Below are 18,920 nucleotides of genomic sequence, written 5' to 3' on the forward strand. Positions count from 1 at the left end.
TCTATCTCCACTTAGCTGTTCAATGAGAACAATCTGTTGAATGAATAATCTGTTTATTTCAGCCTGTATGTTCCTGGAGATGGATAGCAGTACAAAGGCAGATTGGGAAGATACTTGTCTATCCACCTACGCACCCACACAGCATTACAGCCAAGTTGCCAACTCACACTCCACATAACCAACAATAAGGCATGGAAATGAAAAGTGGAAAACAGCATGGAGTTTACTCTACCTAATCTTATTGTGTGTTCCTCATGTCCTACTCATTGGTAGCAAGAAGTTTGATCCAAACCGGATGTTAGGTATTATATTTATTGAATATTATCTGAATCCTATAAATTAAAATGGCCAATTTGGGTGCTATCAATTAGCTTCATTGTTCAGAGATAAAAGTATATTTCAATTAAATGTTTCAGGAATGCAAATCATATCTGTTACTAACTACATCAACAATTTCAAAACAATCTGAGATGGTGGGTGTCATGGCTTGCTGAAATTACATGGAACGACTCTAGAACTGACTACCCGCACGTCAAATGTTCTAACAAAGACGTTTCAATTTGTGGTTCTACTGCAGTTTATTCACTAAGAACCACACAGGATTCACTGGTGAGAGCGCTAAGCGGAAGCACTGTTCTGTCTGACTGCTATCATGCAAGGAAAGTGACGGAAGTCTCAGACCTGCTGCCTTTTGAAACATCGTTGCAGTGTATGACGGCGGATGGATATGTTCCAACGCTGTACAAAGACAGAGTTCCCAGAATCATCGTCATTGGGAAATTCCAGACAGTTCGCAAAAGCTTGCTAATTGTCCCTTGCATCACCCATTCCCATGGTATTATATATCAAAATGTATTCACAATTATATGACCAATAGTATATCCTATCTTGTAAAAAAGCCGTAAAGGCACTTCAGCAAAATGTGTGATTGCTTGGAACTATTTACCTATTGTCACATAAAGTCCCGCGTATGTACACTGTTCGTAGTTCGACCGTGCGCTGACGTCATCGATTTGCTCTGCTCCTTCCTTTCCTCGGTGGTTGAAGCTGTCTCTGCCGCGTTGTTGTGTCGTTTACTGCTTTCATTTGTGACGAAGATGGCCGCTGGTCCCCTCTCCGCTGTCCCTAACACATCCACGAACAGTGATGGGATCCTTATCGGTGACAGAGTTTATTCTGAAGTTTACCTCACTATCAGCAACTCTCTTATACCAGAGGAAAGGCTTCAGCCAACCCCGTCTATGCTCGATGGCCTCGACCTGCACACAGAGACCGACCTCCGTATCCTGGGTTGCGAGCTAATTCAATCGGCTGGTATTCTTCTACGCTTGCCACAGGTAAACATTCAAAATAAACATCCAGTACCGTCATCTTATAGAAAACAGGAGTACTAAAGCTGGTGTTGTTTATATAACCCGTCAAAATAAGGCCAAGCAAGGCCGGGAAATGCCCAAGCCAAGGCTAACGTTAGCTCACCGCTAGCTAGTTAGCTAACTAACTTATTTATTATTATAATCTAATTTGGTCAATTTGTCGAATCATGTGTATAACGGTATTATTTAGCGCAATTATCAGTCACAAATGTAACTTATTGAATAAGTCGTTGATTTAAACGCGTGCTGCGCTTTACTAACGACAGCGGGATGACATCCGTGGCGGTGGGATGACAAGAACAAAATGGCGGATATCTATTTTTGAATTCCATTTAACGTTACATAGAACTGTCGTATTAATTTATTGTTCTTTACATTACAGGTGGCAATGGCTACGGGTCAAGTTCTTTTTCATCGTTTTTTCTACTCAAAATCATTTGTCAAACACAGTTTTGAGGTAAGCCAAGTTGTCTTTCTCGTAAAATTAGCAGTACAACATTAGCTAGTTTAGCAACGGCACCGGGTGGTGTGTGTGTGTGTAGAGAGCGTTTACGTTGGCGGCCATATTGTAATTTACAGTAGCGTAACTGGTTTGTGGCACGTAACCAGGCCTGTTTTTGAAACAATTTCATAGTCATTGCAGCTAGCTAGTCACTTTAGGTGACGTTATCATTGCAACGCCTCAGAGTAATGTTAGTGTTTTGCTAGCTAACCACATCTAGCAACATACTGTAAACATTGTTATTCTTGTGTCCCCAGATTGTTGCAATGGCCTGTGTCAACTTGGCTTCCAAGATCGAGGAAGCGCCACGACGTTTCAGAGACGTCATCAATGTTTTTCACCATTTAAAACAGAGTCATAGAGGCAAAAGGTAAGCATCCATATAGAAACTATCCTTTGTTTCTGTCGCTCTTACATCTCTTTTAATTGTATGTTAATCATTTGTGAAAAATGCAAGTATATTCATCTTGCATTATATTAATTAGTAACTATGTTTTACGTATCTTGTATGATGATGCTCTGATGTATGAATGTGAAAAAATGCCCTTCTGTTGATCCATGCTCTCTAAACCATACTCTAAAACGTTTCAGTTTCCTCATCTCTGATCAATGGTAGTTACAACATTATATTCACAGCTACATACATAGACAAGTAGATCAGTGAAAGGTGATACATTAGCACCTCTAACCTAAACTGTTGGTTGCCAAGAGAGAACTACTAGGCACCAGAAGACAGGACACACTGCTAGACAAGTGTGTCTTTGACCAGAATAATCTGTTCAGTTCCAATTCTAAGGCTGTGGTATTAACTTGGGTTCTCTTTTCCCTTGCAACCAACTAACAGCGACCAGCTACATTTACCAAAGCCTGGGTGATGTGGAATGGTACGTAGAGATGAAGCAGTCGGCATGACAACCATGAGCGAGGTGTCACCCCCCCTCCCCTGGGAGACGCCCGTGGTGTGAGTCACTGCGGTGCACTGGGATCGGGGAGGACAGGTTGGCCGCAGGTCCTAGGCTGGGAGCCTTGGACTCCTTTGTCTCAGTCTAAGCTTTTGGTGTTTGCGGACCCTCTGGTAACGTAGCTCAACACTACATACTGTGTGTACTACAGAGCAACCTCCCTCATTCACCAAATGGCATTCATGGCTTTTACAGAAATATCACTTTTTTTTATTTTCCCCCTTAGAACATTTGCACAATTGTTCACATGCATTAGTTTCCTATCTAGATGTAATATTGAGGAGATGTAATACATTTAAGAGGTGGGTGGGTTGAGTTTTAATGAGAATACATCACCTGTAATTGATAGACATGAGCAGGGCTTTCCAGGCTCTTTTTAGAGGTTTGTTTGGAGGAAACAGTTTTTGTCTTGGAAATTTACCATGGTATGCTAAACTGAACAGTCAGGGTTTGGAGTAGATATAACCCATTACATCTGCTGCCAGACTGCAGCTTGTGTAGTAGCTTGGAAACATTAACTGTTCATGTCATCCTGGCTAGACTACCACTGAAGTAAGGAAATTAGTAAATACAAACTTGCTTTTGTAAAGACAATGTAAACTGCCATGACATGCACGTTTTAATAGCAACTTTGGTCATGTTTGATCTGCTAACTGTTCAGTTAGAAAATGTATTAAGTTCTGTTACTCCCATGTCATATCAGAGGACAAGATGGGTACGTCATGTTGCTACCTTGTCATATCAGAGGACTAGATGGGTACGGTCATGTTGCTACCTTGTCATATCAGAGGACTAGATGGGTACGGTCATGTTGCTACCTTATCATATCAGAGGACTAGATGGGTACGGTCATGTTGCTACCTTGTCATATCAGAAGACTAGATGGGTACGGTCATGTTGCTACCTTGTCATATCAGAGGACTAGATGGGTACGGTCATGTTGCTACCTTGTCATATCAGAGGACTAGATGGGTACGGTCATGTTGCTACCTTGTCATATCAGAGGACTAGATGGGTACGGTCATGTTGCTACCTTGTCATATCAGAGGACCATATAAAAATGCTACCACTCTTGCATTTCTGATGTGGCGACCTTAATCTCCTGTAGACTGATCTGCCCGTTTTGAATGGATCGTGAGATGTGTGCTGCGTTAGTGCACTGGTTTTTATTTATCTGGGTTAACAGAGATGATGGGGTCCTTTACATACTTCCTAGTGTAGCGCTTTCTGTAATCAGGGTTCACTTGAAAAAGAGATGGCGATCTCAATGTGACTTCCTGGTTAAGTAAAGTATACATCAACATCTGTTTTTACACACAATATGAGTCTATAGACGGGGATGACCAAAATCCGTTAGTCCATTTCCTTACAAATGGTGTTTTAAGTACGTGTTTTGTAAGTAATCGTAATGTAGGCCGTACCTGAAGTATTTTCTTTCCATAACATGTTGAAAGTGCATGTTTTGCTTGTACGGGTAGTCCAGGTTATTCCATTACAAGGGGAAGAACTGAACGGGTAGTCCAGGTTATTCCATTACAAGGGGAAGAACTGAACGGGTAGTCCAGTTTATTCCATTACAAGGGGAAGAACTGAACGGGTAGTCCAGGTTTTTACCATCTGGTTTGGTGATGTTTCTGTGAAAGCTGTGATCCATGGTGACTTGAGGTAGACATGGTTCAGTGTAACTCAAAAGCTTCCACTGAAATCACAGGAGTCAAACCCCCTAAAAATAAACCATTTGGGCCTGTTGCTTTTAGTTGGTTGAAGGGGGAAAGAGAACCAGTCAAAGAAAGCAGAAGGGTGCTTTCTTTCTGTTTTTTGAGGGGGGGGAAACATTTTTGGTTATTTTCATTCTTTTGTAAAGCAGGAGTGCAAGTTCATTGATTCTTGATCAGAACTACATTAATACCAAAAACCAAGTGATCAAAGCTGAGCGGAGAATCCTGAAGGAGCTGGGCTTCTGTGTACACGTCAAGCATCCGCACAAGGTGAGTCCCAGTTACATCGCTCAGAATACACATACAGTTCAACTGTAGACCCAGACGCTGATATTCTTTCTCAAGTCACAACTACATTTCTCAACACTAGCATTAGGCCAACCTATTAGACTACACTAACACTACTACAATTAAGGCTGTGATAGTTTGTGTGACGCACATGACAGCTGTAGTTGTGGTGTTCTAGAACATTCTCTTCTCAGTACAGGCTGGTGGTTGGCATTCTGCCACAACTGGGGATTGTGAAACCGTGTTGATTATTGCATAATGTCAACTGTCTTCTTCCAGATCATCGTCATGTACCTGCAAGTCCTGGATTGTGAGAAGAACCAGACTCTGGTCCAGACCGCCTGGTAAGTACATGGCCTGTACCCTAACTAACCCAGTGCCCTACGTCACAAACACCTGCTGTATTACAGTCTGCCTCCACCCTCTGTAACCTCTATTCTCTGATGGATTCATTAGTGTCTTATTGAGACCTGTTTGTTTTCCTCTTGTCCATGCATGGCTATTTCTAGTCTATGATTCTGGTGCCCAGGGAACTCAGTTTAACTTTGTCCTTTCTCTCTACTCTTTGATTAAAGGGTAGTCCATGCTGGTAAGTCTCATAAAGAACCTCTGAACTCTGCTCCTCCAACCACATGACCTCAGGAGCGCCCCCATTGGCTGGCTGCCCTTCTCGGAGACAGCCAATCCAGTGAGAGCTCTCTGCCGAGATTCACTGAAGGGGGCGGGCCTTTCCCAACTGCCGACATCGTCTTGTTTTCTCTTGGGGTGTCCAGAAGGATTTGTATTTTTGGGGTTTTGCTTCCTAGGTTAAATTTGTATGATTTTTTTCTAGATAGCTATATAGTTAACTATTGCATTCTACTTAATTTTTTTTCTAGTTTACTTGCTCTAGATTTGAAGTAAACATATCGTGAAGTATTTTTTTTGACTCAACCTTTTTCTGGGTATGCCTTTTTGATGCAGTAGTTAAAGTGTACTGTTGAACTGTCTATTTTATTTTCCCAAACTGACGTGGTCTCCAGGCATGTCTTCCAGGCTGATCCTGCTCAGGCTTTGTCTCCAAGGACCTGTCTCGCCACCCATCAATATCCACTGGCCACTTTTTGCAGTAATCTATCAGTAGTCCACCAGTACAAAGTTCAAACCCTCAGCAAGTCTAGGGAAGCCTGTTCTGGGGGACCCCTGTGTGAGCTGGTTTTCTGAATATTGTTTGATTGATCTGAAATCATGACAGACAATTTTTTTTAAATTTATTGAACCTTTTATTTAATTAGGCAAGTCAGTTAAGAACAAATTCAATGACTGCCTACCCTGGCCAAAGCCTCCCTTAACACGGACAACGCTGGGCCAATTGTGTGCCGCCCTATGCCAGTCACACTCCAGGACTGGCTCGGAGTGGCTAAATGTAGTCAGACTATTCAGAGAAGCCCAGTTTAGATTTCAATGTGTTTATTTCTAGTTGTCAGTAAAGCTAGGTTTTGCATATCAGCTCCAGCTTCCATTAAATCCTGAAGGGGACATGTTTTGGGTGGGTAGGGGTTCTACCAGCAGTGTTCTGTTCTGTCAACCCCCCCCCCCCCCCCATCTTTCTGTTTCAGTTTGTCTGTCTGACTGCTCGCTAGATGGCAAAACCATCACTCAGAAATATCCATTGTCTGTCGGTCAGATGTTTCCATGTCTTGCCTGAGCTATAGCCTTGTCAGGGTCACTGAAACTCCGACAACTAGCTGCAATTAGAATCCCACTTTAAACACAACTTCAACCCTGTTATCTGACATAACAGCATTGTGTAGGCCTTTTGATGGGAGTTCAAGTTGAAAGCTACGTAGAGATGATATCTTAACTAGAGTGCAGCATGCCATCCCATCCCACAGCTCTTGTCTGACCTGTCCAATCTCATCCTTGAGCTGTGGTTAAGGGAATCTTCCATCTCCTCTCAGCCAAGAGATGAGTTGTCGCCTCTATGGCTGCGTTCTACTAAAGGGCTGCAGTATATCTCTGATCACCTCGGTCTGCTCTGCATTCACCTTCAGTTTGCATGTGCACTTTGTAAAGACATTTTGAATAGTAGGACGCATGTCCACCTCTGAAATAGTACTTGAGTGGTTTTCATTTCTTTGGACATCATATTGTTACGGTAAGGAGCTGTGGGCTCGAGCCCCGTCTGCACCGTCCTGTGTACAAGCTTTCATCTGTGACGCTGCATGTCCAGCTCAACACCAACATGGATGCACCTGAGAGAGAGAGAGGTAGCAGGACAAAGATAAACTAGAGTCTCCATACCGTTAGCCTATTACTATTTCAGATTAATAACTGCCTTTATTGGTGTGGTCACCAACTGTGGTCCTCTAGAGCTACAGTTTGCAGGCTTTTGTTTCACCCCAGCACTAACACATGGTTCAAGTATTTAATGGTCAAGCTGGAACAAACCTGCACCCCTGTAGCTGTTGAGAACCAGCTGGTGACTGCCCAGACCATTGTGATATGGGCTGTTTGGGAGGAGATGGTGCTATGTTTCTGTATGTTGCTTGTGTCTTGTAGGAACTACATGAATGACAGCCTCAGGACCAATGTGTTTGTGAGGTTCCAAGCTGAAACTATCGCCTGTGCCTGCATCTACCTGGCTGCCAGAGCTCTGCAGGTACCGTTGGATTGGTCTTCTCCCCATCTCTAGTCTTCCACTTTTCCCCTAACATCTCTCCTGTAACAGGATGAGTCTCTTAACCAGCGTTCCCTACCCATCCTGGTGAATGACCACATTTTGCATAATTTTTTATTTAATTTTACCTTTATTTAACCTCTACCGCTTCTCTCACGGATCCGGGATCCTTCTCATCAAAAAAGCTGACTAACTTAGCCTAACGGGACAGGGATATCATATAATATAATTTTCATGAAATCACAAGTCCAATACAGCAAATGAAAGATAAACATCTTGTGAATCCAGCCATCATTTCTGATTTTTAAAATGTTTTACAGCGAAAACACTATGTATTTCTATTAGCTAACAGTTTACAATTGGCTCATTAATCCCCCTCTCCCCTGTAACTATTCCCCAGGTCGTTGCTGCAAATGAGAACGTGTTCTCAGTCAACTTACCTGGTAAAATAACGGTAAAATAAATAAAATAAACCACAATAGCCAAACACACAACCGCATATTTTCACCATGTTTCCACCGCATAGGTAGCTTTCACAAAACCGACAAGATAGAGAAAATGAGTCACTAACCAAGAAACAACTTCATCATGTTATACAATACATTTATGTTTTGTTCGAAAATGTGCATATTTGAGGTATAAATCATAGTTTTACATTGCAGCCACTATCAAAAATAGCACCAAAGCAGCCAGAATAATTAGAGAGCAACGTGAAATACATAAATACTCATAAAACATTTATGAAAAATACATGGTGTACAGCAAATGAAAGATAAACATCTTGTGAATCCAACCAATATTTCTGATTTTTTTTAATGTGTTTTACAGCGAAAACACAATATAGATTTATATTAGCTTACCACAATAGCCAAACACACAAACGCATTTATGCACCGCAAAGGTAGCTTTTGCAAAAACCAGCAATAGATATAAAATTAATCACTAACCTTTGGACAACTTCATCAGATGACAGTCTTATAACATCATGTTATACAATACATTTATGTTTTGTTAGAAAATGTGCATATTTATAGCTACAAATCCTGGTTATACATTGTGAATACGTAGCAACGATTCACCAGAATCTCCAGAGATATTTTGGACACTCACCTAATCTGACCAAAGAACTCATAATAAACTTGACATAAAAATACTTGTTGTATGGCAAATGAAAGATACACTGGTTCTTAATGCAGCCGCTGTTAGATTTTTAAAAATAACTTTACCATAACATACAGCTTGCGTTATTGTGAGACAGCACTCACCAACACGGCGGAGAATAGGAGTCAACATTTTACACAGAAATACGAAATAACATCAAATGTTTTCTTACTTTTGCTGAGCTTCCATCAGAATGTTGTACAAGGAGTCCTTGGTCCAGAATAAATCGTTGTTTAGTTTTAGAATGTCCATTTCTTCTGTCGAATTCGCGCCACAATGCTAGCCAAGGTTGCTAACATTCCCATCCTCTCTTGGCGCAAAGAACGGAAAACTCCAAAAGTCCCAATAAACGTTGAATAAACTGATAAAACTCGGTTGAAAAAAAACTACTATGATGTTGTTATCATATGTATCAAATAAAATCAGAACTGGAGATATTCGCCGTGTATACCGAACGCTTTTCAGAAGACAATGTCGAGCTCTCCCGCGCGCCTTCGAAGACAAAGAAAATACCGGACCTGTCACTCCAAAAGCTCTTATTCGACCTCCAATCAAGCTAGACACCCCATTCCACCTTCCACTGCCTGTTGACATCTAGTGGAAGGCGTATGAAGTGCATACATATTGATAAATAAAAGCCAGTTGAATGGGCAGGCCTTGAAACAGAACCTCGTTTTCAGATTTTTCACTTCCTGTATGGAAGTTTGCTGCCAGATGAGTTCTGTTTTACTCACAGATATAATTCAAACAGTTTTAGAAACTTCAGTGTTTTCTATCCAATAGTAATAATGATATGCATATTGTATGATCTAGAATAGAGTACGAGGCAGTTTAATTTGGGCACGATTTTTTCCAAAGTGAAAACAGCGCCCCCCTATTGACAAGAAGTTAACCTCTACTTCCTCAGAAACCCGGGTCCGGGAGCACCCCCACCAGTAAAAAAGCTGACTAGCATAGGCTAGCATAGCGTCACAAGTAAATAGTAGCATCTAAATATCATTAAATCACAAGTCCAAGACACCAGATGAAAGATACACATCTTGGTAATCAAGCCATTTCTCATTTTTAAAATGTTTTACAGGGAAGACACAATATGTAAATCTATTAGCTAACCACGTTAGCAAAAGACACCACTTCCATACTCCACCATTTTTTTTACTCCATCAGTAGCTATCACAAATTCGACCAAATAAAGATATAAATAGCCACTAACCAAGAAACAACCTCATCAGATGACAGTCTGATAACATATTTATTGTATAGCATAGGTTTTGTTAGAAAAATGTGCATATTTCAGGTATAAATCAGAGTTTACTATTGCAGCCCCCATCACAACTCTCACTAAAGCGACTAGAATAACTACAGAGACCATCGTGTATTAGCTAATTACTCATCATAAAACATTTCTTAAAAATACACAGCGTACAGCAGATGAAAGACACAGATCGTGTGAATCCAGACAATATTTCAGATTTTCTAAGTGTCTTACAGCGAAAACACAATATAGCGTTATATTAGCTTACCACATGTGCAAACATCACTCCAGCATTGATTCAAGGCAAAAAGAGCGATAACGTGTAAACCACCAAAATATATTACTTTTTTCACTAACCTTCTCAGAATTCTTCAGATGACAGTCCTGTAACATCATATTATACAATGCATATAGAGTTTGTTTGAAAATGTGCATATTTACTGGCACAAATCGTGCTTATACAATGAGAATAGTGTCCAAATACTCAAGCAATCTTTCCGGCGCCATCTTGTAAAGGCACCTATTCTAATCGAAAACTATTCATAAACTTGACAAAAAAAATACAGGTTGGACAGCAATTGAAAGACAAATTAGTTCTTAATGCAATCGCTGAATTACATTTTTAAAATTAACGTTACTGCGCAATACAGGGTGCGATAACGCAAGGCTACACTGCAAGTAATGGCGTCTTATGCATTTTACTTTTTTCAACAGAACAACGAATTATCAGCATAAATAGTTCCTACTTTTTGATGAACTCCCATCAGAATCTTGGGATAGGTGTCCTTTGTCCAAAAGAATCGTTGCTGGGTTGGAGAATGTTGTCTTCCACGTTGCAATTAGCAGTAAACATTAGCATGCGAGAGAGATATACCCAACTTCCTACAACGCCAGAAAATGAAATACCTGAAAATCGCAATATACTGACATACACTGATATAAATCGGTTTAAAATAACAAAATTATGATGTCTTTAAAGCCTATATCGAATAAAAACAGAGCCGGATATAACTAGAAGCTAAAACGGGAGCTTCTAAAACGACATGCCAATAGGACATTGGCATGTCGTTTTAGAAGCTCCCGTTTTAGCTTCTACTTATATCCGGCTCTGTTTTTATTCGATATAGGCTTTAAAGACATCATGCGTCAGCGCGAAGAATCAAAAGAAGGGACACATCGATTCCAATCCATTTATAGACTTTCTGATCTGCGTAGACTCCATTTCAAGGCCCTCTATTCGCTGACACCCAGGGGAAGGCGTTTGCAGTACATCTCAACCAATAGAAGACAGGCAAAGTTATACACAGGTCTGAGAACAGGTTGGAAAAATCTGCATTTCTCAACTCCACATAGGGAAATTGCTCTAAGTCCAGTTCTGTTTCACTTACAGACATAATTCAAACGGTTTTAGAAACTAGAGTGTTTTCTATCCAATAGTAATAATAATATGCATATTGTACGAGCAAGAATTGAGTATGAGGCAGTTTAATTTGGGAACACCAAGAAAGAAATAGTGCTAACAGCTCCCCCTATTGACAAGAAGTTAACTGACTGGCCTAGTTAAGAACAAATTCTTATATTCAATGACGGCCTAGGAACAGTGGGTTAACTGCCTTGTTCAGGGTGAATAAAGGTGAAAAAAAATTTTACGGGGGCAGAACGACAGCTTTTTACTCTGTCAGCTCAGGGATTCGATCTTGCAACCTTTCGGTTCGTAATCCAACGCTTACCACCATTAACTAAGTGCTGTGTGTCTGTAGATGCCTCTCCCATCCAGACCTCACTGGTACCTGCTGTTTGGAGCCACAGAGGAGGAGATCAAGGATATCTGTATCACCACACTCAAACTCTACACCAGGAAGAAGGTATGTATCATCCCCTGAACCTTCTAGCAACCCTCCATACATCCTCCTGCTGTATAACATAATCCACCACACAGTACCTTCTTAACCTCTCTTGGGTACGTGAGACCTCTTCAACAGCCAGTGAAACTGCTGGGCGCCAAATTCAAATACAGAAATACTCATTATAAAAATTCAGAAAACAAAACATATTTTACATAGGTTTAAAGATTAACTTCTTGTGAATCCAACCACGGTGTCAGATTTTTAAAATGCTTTACGCTGAAAGCATACCTTACGTTTATTTGAGAACATAGCCCAGCAGACAAATCATTACAAACAGTAACCAGCCAAGTAGAACAGTTACACAAGTCAGAAATATAAATAAAATTAATCCCTTACCTTTGATGATCTTATGGTTGCACTCAGCGGACATTAATTTACTCAATAAATGTTCCTTTTGTTCGATAAAGTCTCTTTATATCTTAACCTCAGTTTTGTTCGCATTTTCTTCAGTAATCCACAACCTCAAACGCAGTCAAAACAGGCATACAAAAAAATCCAAATTGTATCTGTAAAGTTCATAGAAACATGTCAAACGATGTTTATATTCAATCCTCAGGTTGTTTTTAGCCTAAATAATCGATAATATTTCAACCGGACAATAATGTCGTCAATATAAAAGGTGAACAAGAAAGGCGTGCTCTCGGTCTCACGCATGAAAAAGCTCTGTGACACTTTAGGGTCCACTCATTCAGACTGCTCTTACTTCCTCATTTTTCAGAATACAAGCCTGAAACAATTTCTAAAGACGGTTGACATCTAGTGGAAGGCATAGGAACTGCAATTTGAGTCCTAAGTCAATGGATACTGTAATGGCATTGAACAGAAACCTACAAAACCCACACACACACAAAACTACTTCCCGAATAGATTTCTCAGGTTTTCGCCTGCCAAATCAGTTCTGTTATACTCACAGACACTATTTTAACAGTTTTGGAAACTTTAGAGTGTTTTCTATCCAATATATAAATCTACCTGTTATATGCATATCATATCTTCTGGGCCGGAGAAGCAGGCAGTTTAATTTGGGCATGCTTTTCATCCAAAATTCCGAATGCTGCCCCCTACCCTAAAGAAGTTAACCCCTCTCTGTCTCTCTCTCGACCAGCCGGACTATGATCACCTGGAGAAGGAGGTGGAGAAGAGGAAGATGTCTCTGCAGGAGGCCAAGCTGAAGGCTAAAGGGTTAAACCCTGATGGGACCCCAGCTCTGTCCAACCTGGGCGGCTTCTCGCCCGGATCCAAACCCTGTGAGTTTACTTTTCCATAGCTGTCAACTTAAGGCCCGAGTTGACCGTAGCTGTCCAATTTTAAATAAGTGGTCAAGTCATCATAGATAAGTACCTTTTTCTGTTTATTAACACAGTAGTACAATAATATTACATTTCTAAATTGGCACCACACAGTCTAAAGGCATGTTATGTGTTCCCCAGGTTCTCCCAACATAGTGAAGGTGGAAGATAAATCGCCCAACCCCCAGGCCCTCAAACCTGTAAAGAAAGAGCCAGACAGCAGAGCCCAGGGCTCCAAGAGCCCACACAACGGGTGAGGAACACACACAGCTCTTTAACTACTCTTAAACACAGCAGGGCCTTTCGTTTTGGAAGAAAAGGGCTATATTTTCTCATTTTAAGCAAACACCCCTCATGGAAATGGAACGTTTCATCTCTCCTTTCTCTCTGTCAGGCTGAGGAAGGAGGCTAAGATTGGGAGGAACAGCAGGAGTGGATCTCGTTCCAGAACTCGCTCGCGATCACGCTCCCCACGCAGACAGTAAGACTTTAATACTTCATTCATTATGTCTGCTTTACTGAGGTACTTTACAGCCCGTTTACTGCGATACTTTACAGCCCGTTTACTGCGATACTTTACAGCCCGTTTACTGCAGTACTTTACAGCCCGTTTACTGCGATACTTTACAGCCCGTTTACTGCGATACTTTACAGCCCGTTTACTGCGATACTTTACAGCCCGTTTACTGCGATACTTTACAGCCCGTTTACTGCGATACTTTACAGCCCGTTTACTGCGATACTTTACAGCCCGTTTACTGCGATACTTTACAGCCCGTTTACTGCGATACTTTACAGCCCGTTTACTGCGATTTTACAACCAGTGTCACACTCGCATGTAGTAATATTCAACTGAAAACGTAACTCTTTTCTTTACTCTCTTCAGTTACAACAGCCGGCGAAGTCGTTCTGGGACCTACAGTTCTCGTTCTCGCAGTCGGTCTCACAGCCGCAGCCCCTCACCCCGACGCCATCCGTCCTCGCCCCTTCTCCCACACCTCAAGCCAAAGCCCGGCCACCATGGCAACATCGACCCCAAGCCATCGAGTCGTCATAGCAGCAGCGGTGGAGGGGCTCACAAGAGGAAGAGGTCCAGGTCGCGCTCTGCCAGCAAGGGAGAGAGGGAACGGGAGAGGGGGAGGGAGCGGGACAGAGACCGCAGTACGTCGGACCTCTCTTCGGCCAAGAAGCACAAACACGAGAGAGGTGGGGCTGGGGGAGGACATCACCGTGGAGACAGGAGGGAGCGGTCCAGGTCGTACGACCGAGAACGAGAAAGGGCGCACACCCACAAGACCAAACGCCATAGCAGCAGCAGTGGTGGACACTCAGGGCACGGACGCCATCGCCGCTGAACCAGGGGCAGGAGGAGTCCACTCCTTAATGCAGTTTTGTGTTCTGCTTTCCCACAATCCTCCTTTTCAAACCTGTTTTAATTGACATGTAAATGCTGGACTTGGAGACAACATATTTACAGTGTAAAGATGGTTAAAACTGCTGATTTAGTGACAACGCTTTGATTTATAAAAGCGACTCTTCAGTGGAAGAAGGAATGAATGCGACAACAAACAAAATAATAATTCAGGAAAGACCTCAAGACTTTGTGGACTGAAGGAAGTGACTACCGAGTTCTGTTTGTTCCATCTAAAGCCGTGTGCTGTACAGATTGCAAAGGACTACTGGGCTTCTCTACAAACAGGCTGTATCTTTTTACAGCTGAATGCAGACTCTTGATTTCAGAACCTTTTTAGGATCGTGGTGAATTTGTTACACTGGTTTTTAGTCTGCACGTGTTCATGTCTAATTTTTACTTAATAAAAAAAACGACAATGACAATTTGACTCTCCACTTCTCTTTTGTAACACTCGACTACAGGTCATGAAAGCTGTAGGCTGCGTTCACACAGGGAGCCCAATTCTGATCTTTTTCCTCTAATTGGTCTTCTGACCAATCAGATCAGCTCTGATGTGAAAAGATCTGATGTGATTGGTCAAAAGTAGGGATGACTCGATACTACATTTTTGCACGATACCAATATACAATATTTTCCTTGCCGAAAACGCCCCCAATTCCGATATACATTTTTTTTGCATCTTTTAAGCATTCTAGTACAGTTAAATAGTTGAAACACACATTGACTAAAAAGTTATTTTGTTGCCATTTACATGTCCCCATTTACCAATAAAACAATCAAAACCGATTTCTTTCACTTGCTGTTTTGTTCATTCTCAACCACAATTTCATCATACATGTCTAGCAGTGAAGTTTCAGCTCTGTCTGTCCGTGGCGCCTCTTCCTCGTTGCGCACTGTCACAGTCCTTTTCCATCTTGTCCAGCTTTGTAACGTTTCATGTAAACCCTGTCTGCATCAAGGTAGCGGTCCTTGTACCCAGCATCGAGTATGGTGGCGACACAATAGAGGCTCAGAGAGAGTCGCTTGTTCACAGCCTCTAGAGTTTCAACCGTACGGTATGTCGGCAGTTTTGTTGAGCAGGCGTTTCAATGCCGTGACGGAAGGCTTCACTTCTACTGTAGACGCAGTTGAGCTCATTTCTTGAGTCAGTTGTTCGAATGGCGCGAATGTTTCCAAGTTTCAAACATGTTCTCAAATGCCGTTGAAATAGCAGCAGCTGTATGAGAACCAGCATATTCTTGAGCATGCAATACGACTTTCCTCAGTAGGAAATCCTTGTCGAGCCACTGTGCTGTCACTCAGCATGCTCATGGGACTGACATCGCTGGTGCAAATGTCAGTCGTGAAGTTAATAGCAGTGACGCCCATAGCAAGTAGCTCATGGATGTGTGTTTCAACAATACTGTGTAACTCCGGTAGGGCAACATCTGAAAAATAGCACTAACTTGGTAGTGTGTACCGGTGCTCGACCAGTCAGCGAAAGCCAACGTCATCCACGACAGAACGGTTGGGCAATGAATTCCATCAATTAGGTGTTTTTTAATGGATTTCTCCTTTTGAGTCTATCTGAAGTTTTCTCTTTCAAATGACTGCTCGACAGTTGTTGGAAGTGGGCGCTTTGTATTTTTCTGCTTTTCTAGTGTAGCGCTGTATTTTTCGTGGCATTACGTCTTCTACCTACGTTCATATAGGCATACACGTCAGCTTTGGCATCGGTTTTGCACATCGCCGTTAAACTAGACATGGGGCCGGCGTTGGCGTTTTTAGCTAATATTGTCTGATTCCGATATATCGTGCATCCCGAGTCAAAATACAAATTATTGGAAAAATATCAGAAATTGGGCAGCTTGTATGAATGTATCCAAAATGGGGCCTTTTTAAACACAGGCCAAGTCCTCAGGCCCCAGCTTGGCATGACAACTATCCTTTTAAGTCTAGCAGCACTTCTCTACTGGCATCTAGGACCTGTGTTTTCATGATCCAAGTGTGAAAAGCTGCCCTTCACATTCTGGTAATGTTATCTGTTATCACATAATCAGGCTGCTAATCATCAGGCATTGCTACCATTTTAACATTGGAAGTAATTTCTCCTCTGGGGTAAATACTTTTCATTGATATATTAAAACCCAGTGTGATACCCCAGAGCTGTGTAATTCCCAACCTGCATATTATGCCTTATTACTCTGCAGAGTGGATAGGGAAGTGATACTGGTAGAAAACATGAACTTCCTGTTGAACAATGTTTGGCCTATATGTTATTCATGTTACAAACTATGGATTTTATAATGTAGTTTGTCTAGTGTTCTGATGAGCATATTGTTTCACCACAAGAGGGCGGTATACTACCCTGCATCCCATTGCTGGTTTGCCTCGGAAGCTAAGCAGGGTTGGTTCTGGTCGGCCCCTGGATGGGAGACCAGATTCTGATGGAAGTGGTGTTGGATGGCCAGCAGGAGGCACTCTTTCCTCTTATATAAAACATAAATAAATATCCCAATGCCCCAGGGCATTGGGGACATTGCCCTTTGTAGGGTGCCCTCTTTCGGATGGGGCGTGAAACGGGTGGCCTGACGACACCGTAGTCTAAGTTTATGACTACTGTTGAACAGAGTACTACCCAGTGGATCATTTCTATGCGTTTGTCTGCAATTTTTTTTTTAACAACCATGTGTTCGTGTTTAAGGAAAGAAAACGCACGTATAGAAAAGTTGGCTCTAACTACATTCCCAATGTCTGTCTGGAATGAATTTCCACTGGAAGGGTACTCAAGGTAATGTGCTGTATGCCTCTGGCAGTATATTACAGTATGTGAGCGAGAACGTAACTCTGCAACACGTTGTGAAATCACACATTTCCAGACTAAAGGTTTTCTTATGAGCAAGCTTAGAACGACCGATACATTCCAGCACTCTGATAGGAACATAGAACCCCACAGCGAGGGAGCAGATCAGTACGCCTTTTAAAGCCCTACTGTACGTGTGTGTGTGCACTTACACACACACACACTTGCACAAAAACACATGTATGACTTCAAATGCTTGCAAAACACCCACCACTGAGCCAGTGCATTGGGTAGGTATAAACATTATTAGAGAGGCCCATTAGAATGATTTGTGAGGTATTTAGAGTACATCTAACAACTCACAGGGTCCTACGGTAAACAGAGAGAGTAAGACAACACAGGATCCTACAGTAGATAACAGAGTAAGACAACACAGGGTCCTACAGTAGATAAGAGAGAGAGTAAGACAACACAGGGCCCTCCAGTAGATAACAGACAGAGTACATGCAGCTTCTAATAGTAATAATATATCTTATTTTAAGCGCTTTTCATGACATCCAAAGTCACTTTACATACACAAGAAAATCAGCAGGATAAAAAGCTATAAAATCACGTTGAGATAGGCAATTATATAAAAGTACTCTAAAAATGATGACAGACTGAGTATAGAGAATAGAACACATGATGACAGACTGAGCGTGGAGAACACCACACATGATGACAGACTGAGCGTGGAGAACATCCATAGACGTCCATAGAGAATGCCGTTGCAGTAGTCCAGACGTGATAAAACAAAAACGTGAATGAGTATTTCAGCAGTGAGAGAGGGTCTGAGTCGTGAGTCGTTTTTAAGGTGTAAGAAGACTAACTTGGCGATGTGGCATTCAATTGTAACACCAAGGTTCCTGACTGGAGTTGGAGGGGACGGTGCAACCGCCATTATCATGTTGAGTTCACCCAGTTTCTTGATGAGGGAGTCGGGGCCTGTCATGCCAAACAATGTCCCCCTTTGCGACACAATGGGATTCGATCAACTATTAGTGTCCGTTGCTATATCAATGGTATTATGACTTAATGATTCGAATTTTGTAGATCATTACAACCTAAATTATGTTATTTTTTTGTTTTGCTAATAAAATGAAAACATTACTTGAAACTACTATTGTGTGACTTGTTAACATGAGAACAACATGGAGTCCACGTCTTAAACGATGCTATGTTTCAGAAATAGCAAAGAAAACATCTGCTTGACACATTAAAGTTACTTACCTTACAGATTGTCTGCTAATTTACACTCCATTCATTTGATTCATACACTGGCTGGTCTGGCTGTCATGTTTATATCTTAATTTACACTGAAATAATATAATTTCAGTAGTCTATTATAAAAAAAAAATCCTATTTTGCATAGCTCATTAGTACACCCTTGTGGTTGAATATATATCAACTCAGCAAAAAAAGAACAATTTTCAGGACCCTGTCTTTCAAAAATATTTAGTAAAAATCTAAATAACTTCACAGATCTTCATTGTAAAGGGTTTAAACACTGTTTCCCGTGGCTTGTTCATTGAACCATAAACAATTAATGAACATGCACATGTGGAATGGTC

The 18,920-nt window shown here is 41.5% G+C and overlaps 1 protein-coding gene across 2 annotated transcripts; it reads left to right on the forward strand.

Moving 5' to 3' along the window:
* The first annotated feature begins 999 nt into the window (after positions 1–999).
* On the forward strand, positions 1,000–14,950 carry LOC129822444 (cyclin-L1-like). 2 transcript variants are annotated; one of them, XM_055880727.1, is made up of 11 exons: positions 1,000–1,337; positions 1,756–1,830; positions 2,133–2,245; positions 4,702–4,825; positions 5,123–5,187; positions 7,385–7,484; positions 11,679–11,783; positions 12,931–13,072; positions 13,256–13,367; positions 13,509–13,595; positions 14,001–14,950. In XM_055880727.1, the coding sequence occupies exons 1-11, from the start codon at positions 1,098–1,100 to the stop codon at positions 14,467–14,469; spliced, it is 1,632 nt and encodes a 543-aa protein (XP_055736702.1). In that variant the 5' UTR covers positions 1,000–1,097; the 3' UTR covers positions 14,470–14,950. The 2 variants fall into 2 exon arrangements, with proteins under 2 accessions (XP_055736702.1, XP_055736703.1); XM_055880728.1 differs by having other exon boundaries at positions 4,705–4,825.
* Positions 14,951–18,920: the final 3,970 nt, after the last annotated feature.

Source organism: Salvelinus fontinalis, chromosome 24 (genome assembly GCF_029448725.1).
Source record: "Salvelinus fontinalis isolate EN_2023a chromosome 24, ASM2944872v1, whole genome shotgun sequence".
Taxonomy (NCBI): Eukaryota; Metazoa; Chordata; class Actinopteri; order Salmoniformes; family Salmonidae; genus Salvelinus; species Salvelinus fontinalis.

What these genes read in the sequence shown, in the direction of transcription:
- LOC129822444 (XM_055880727.1), top strand. Translation starts at nt 1,098, where the DNA reads ATGGCCGCTGGTCCCCTCTCCGCTGTCCCTAACACATCCACGAACAGT. An exon ending in CTCGCCCGGATCCAAACCCT is followed by an intron (nt 13,073 to 13,255) that starts GTGAGTTTACTT and finishes TGTGTTCCCCAG; the next exon opens with GTTCTCCCAACATAGTGAAG. An exon ending in TCACGCTCCCCACGCAGACA is followed by an intron (nt 13,596 to 14,000) that starts GTAAGACTTTAA and finishes TACTCTCTTCAG; the next exon opens with TTACAACAGCCGGCGAAGTC.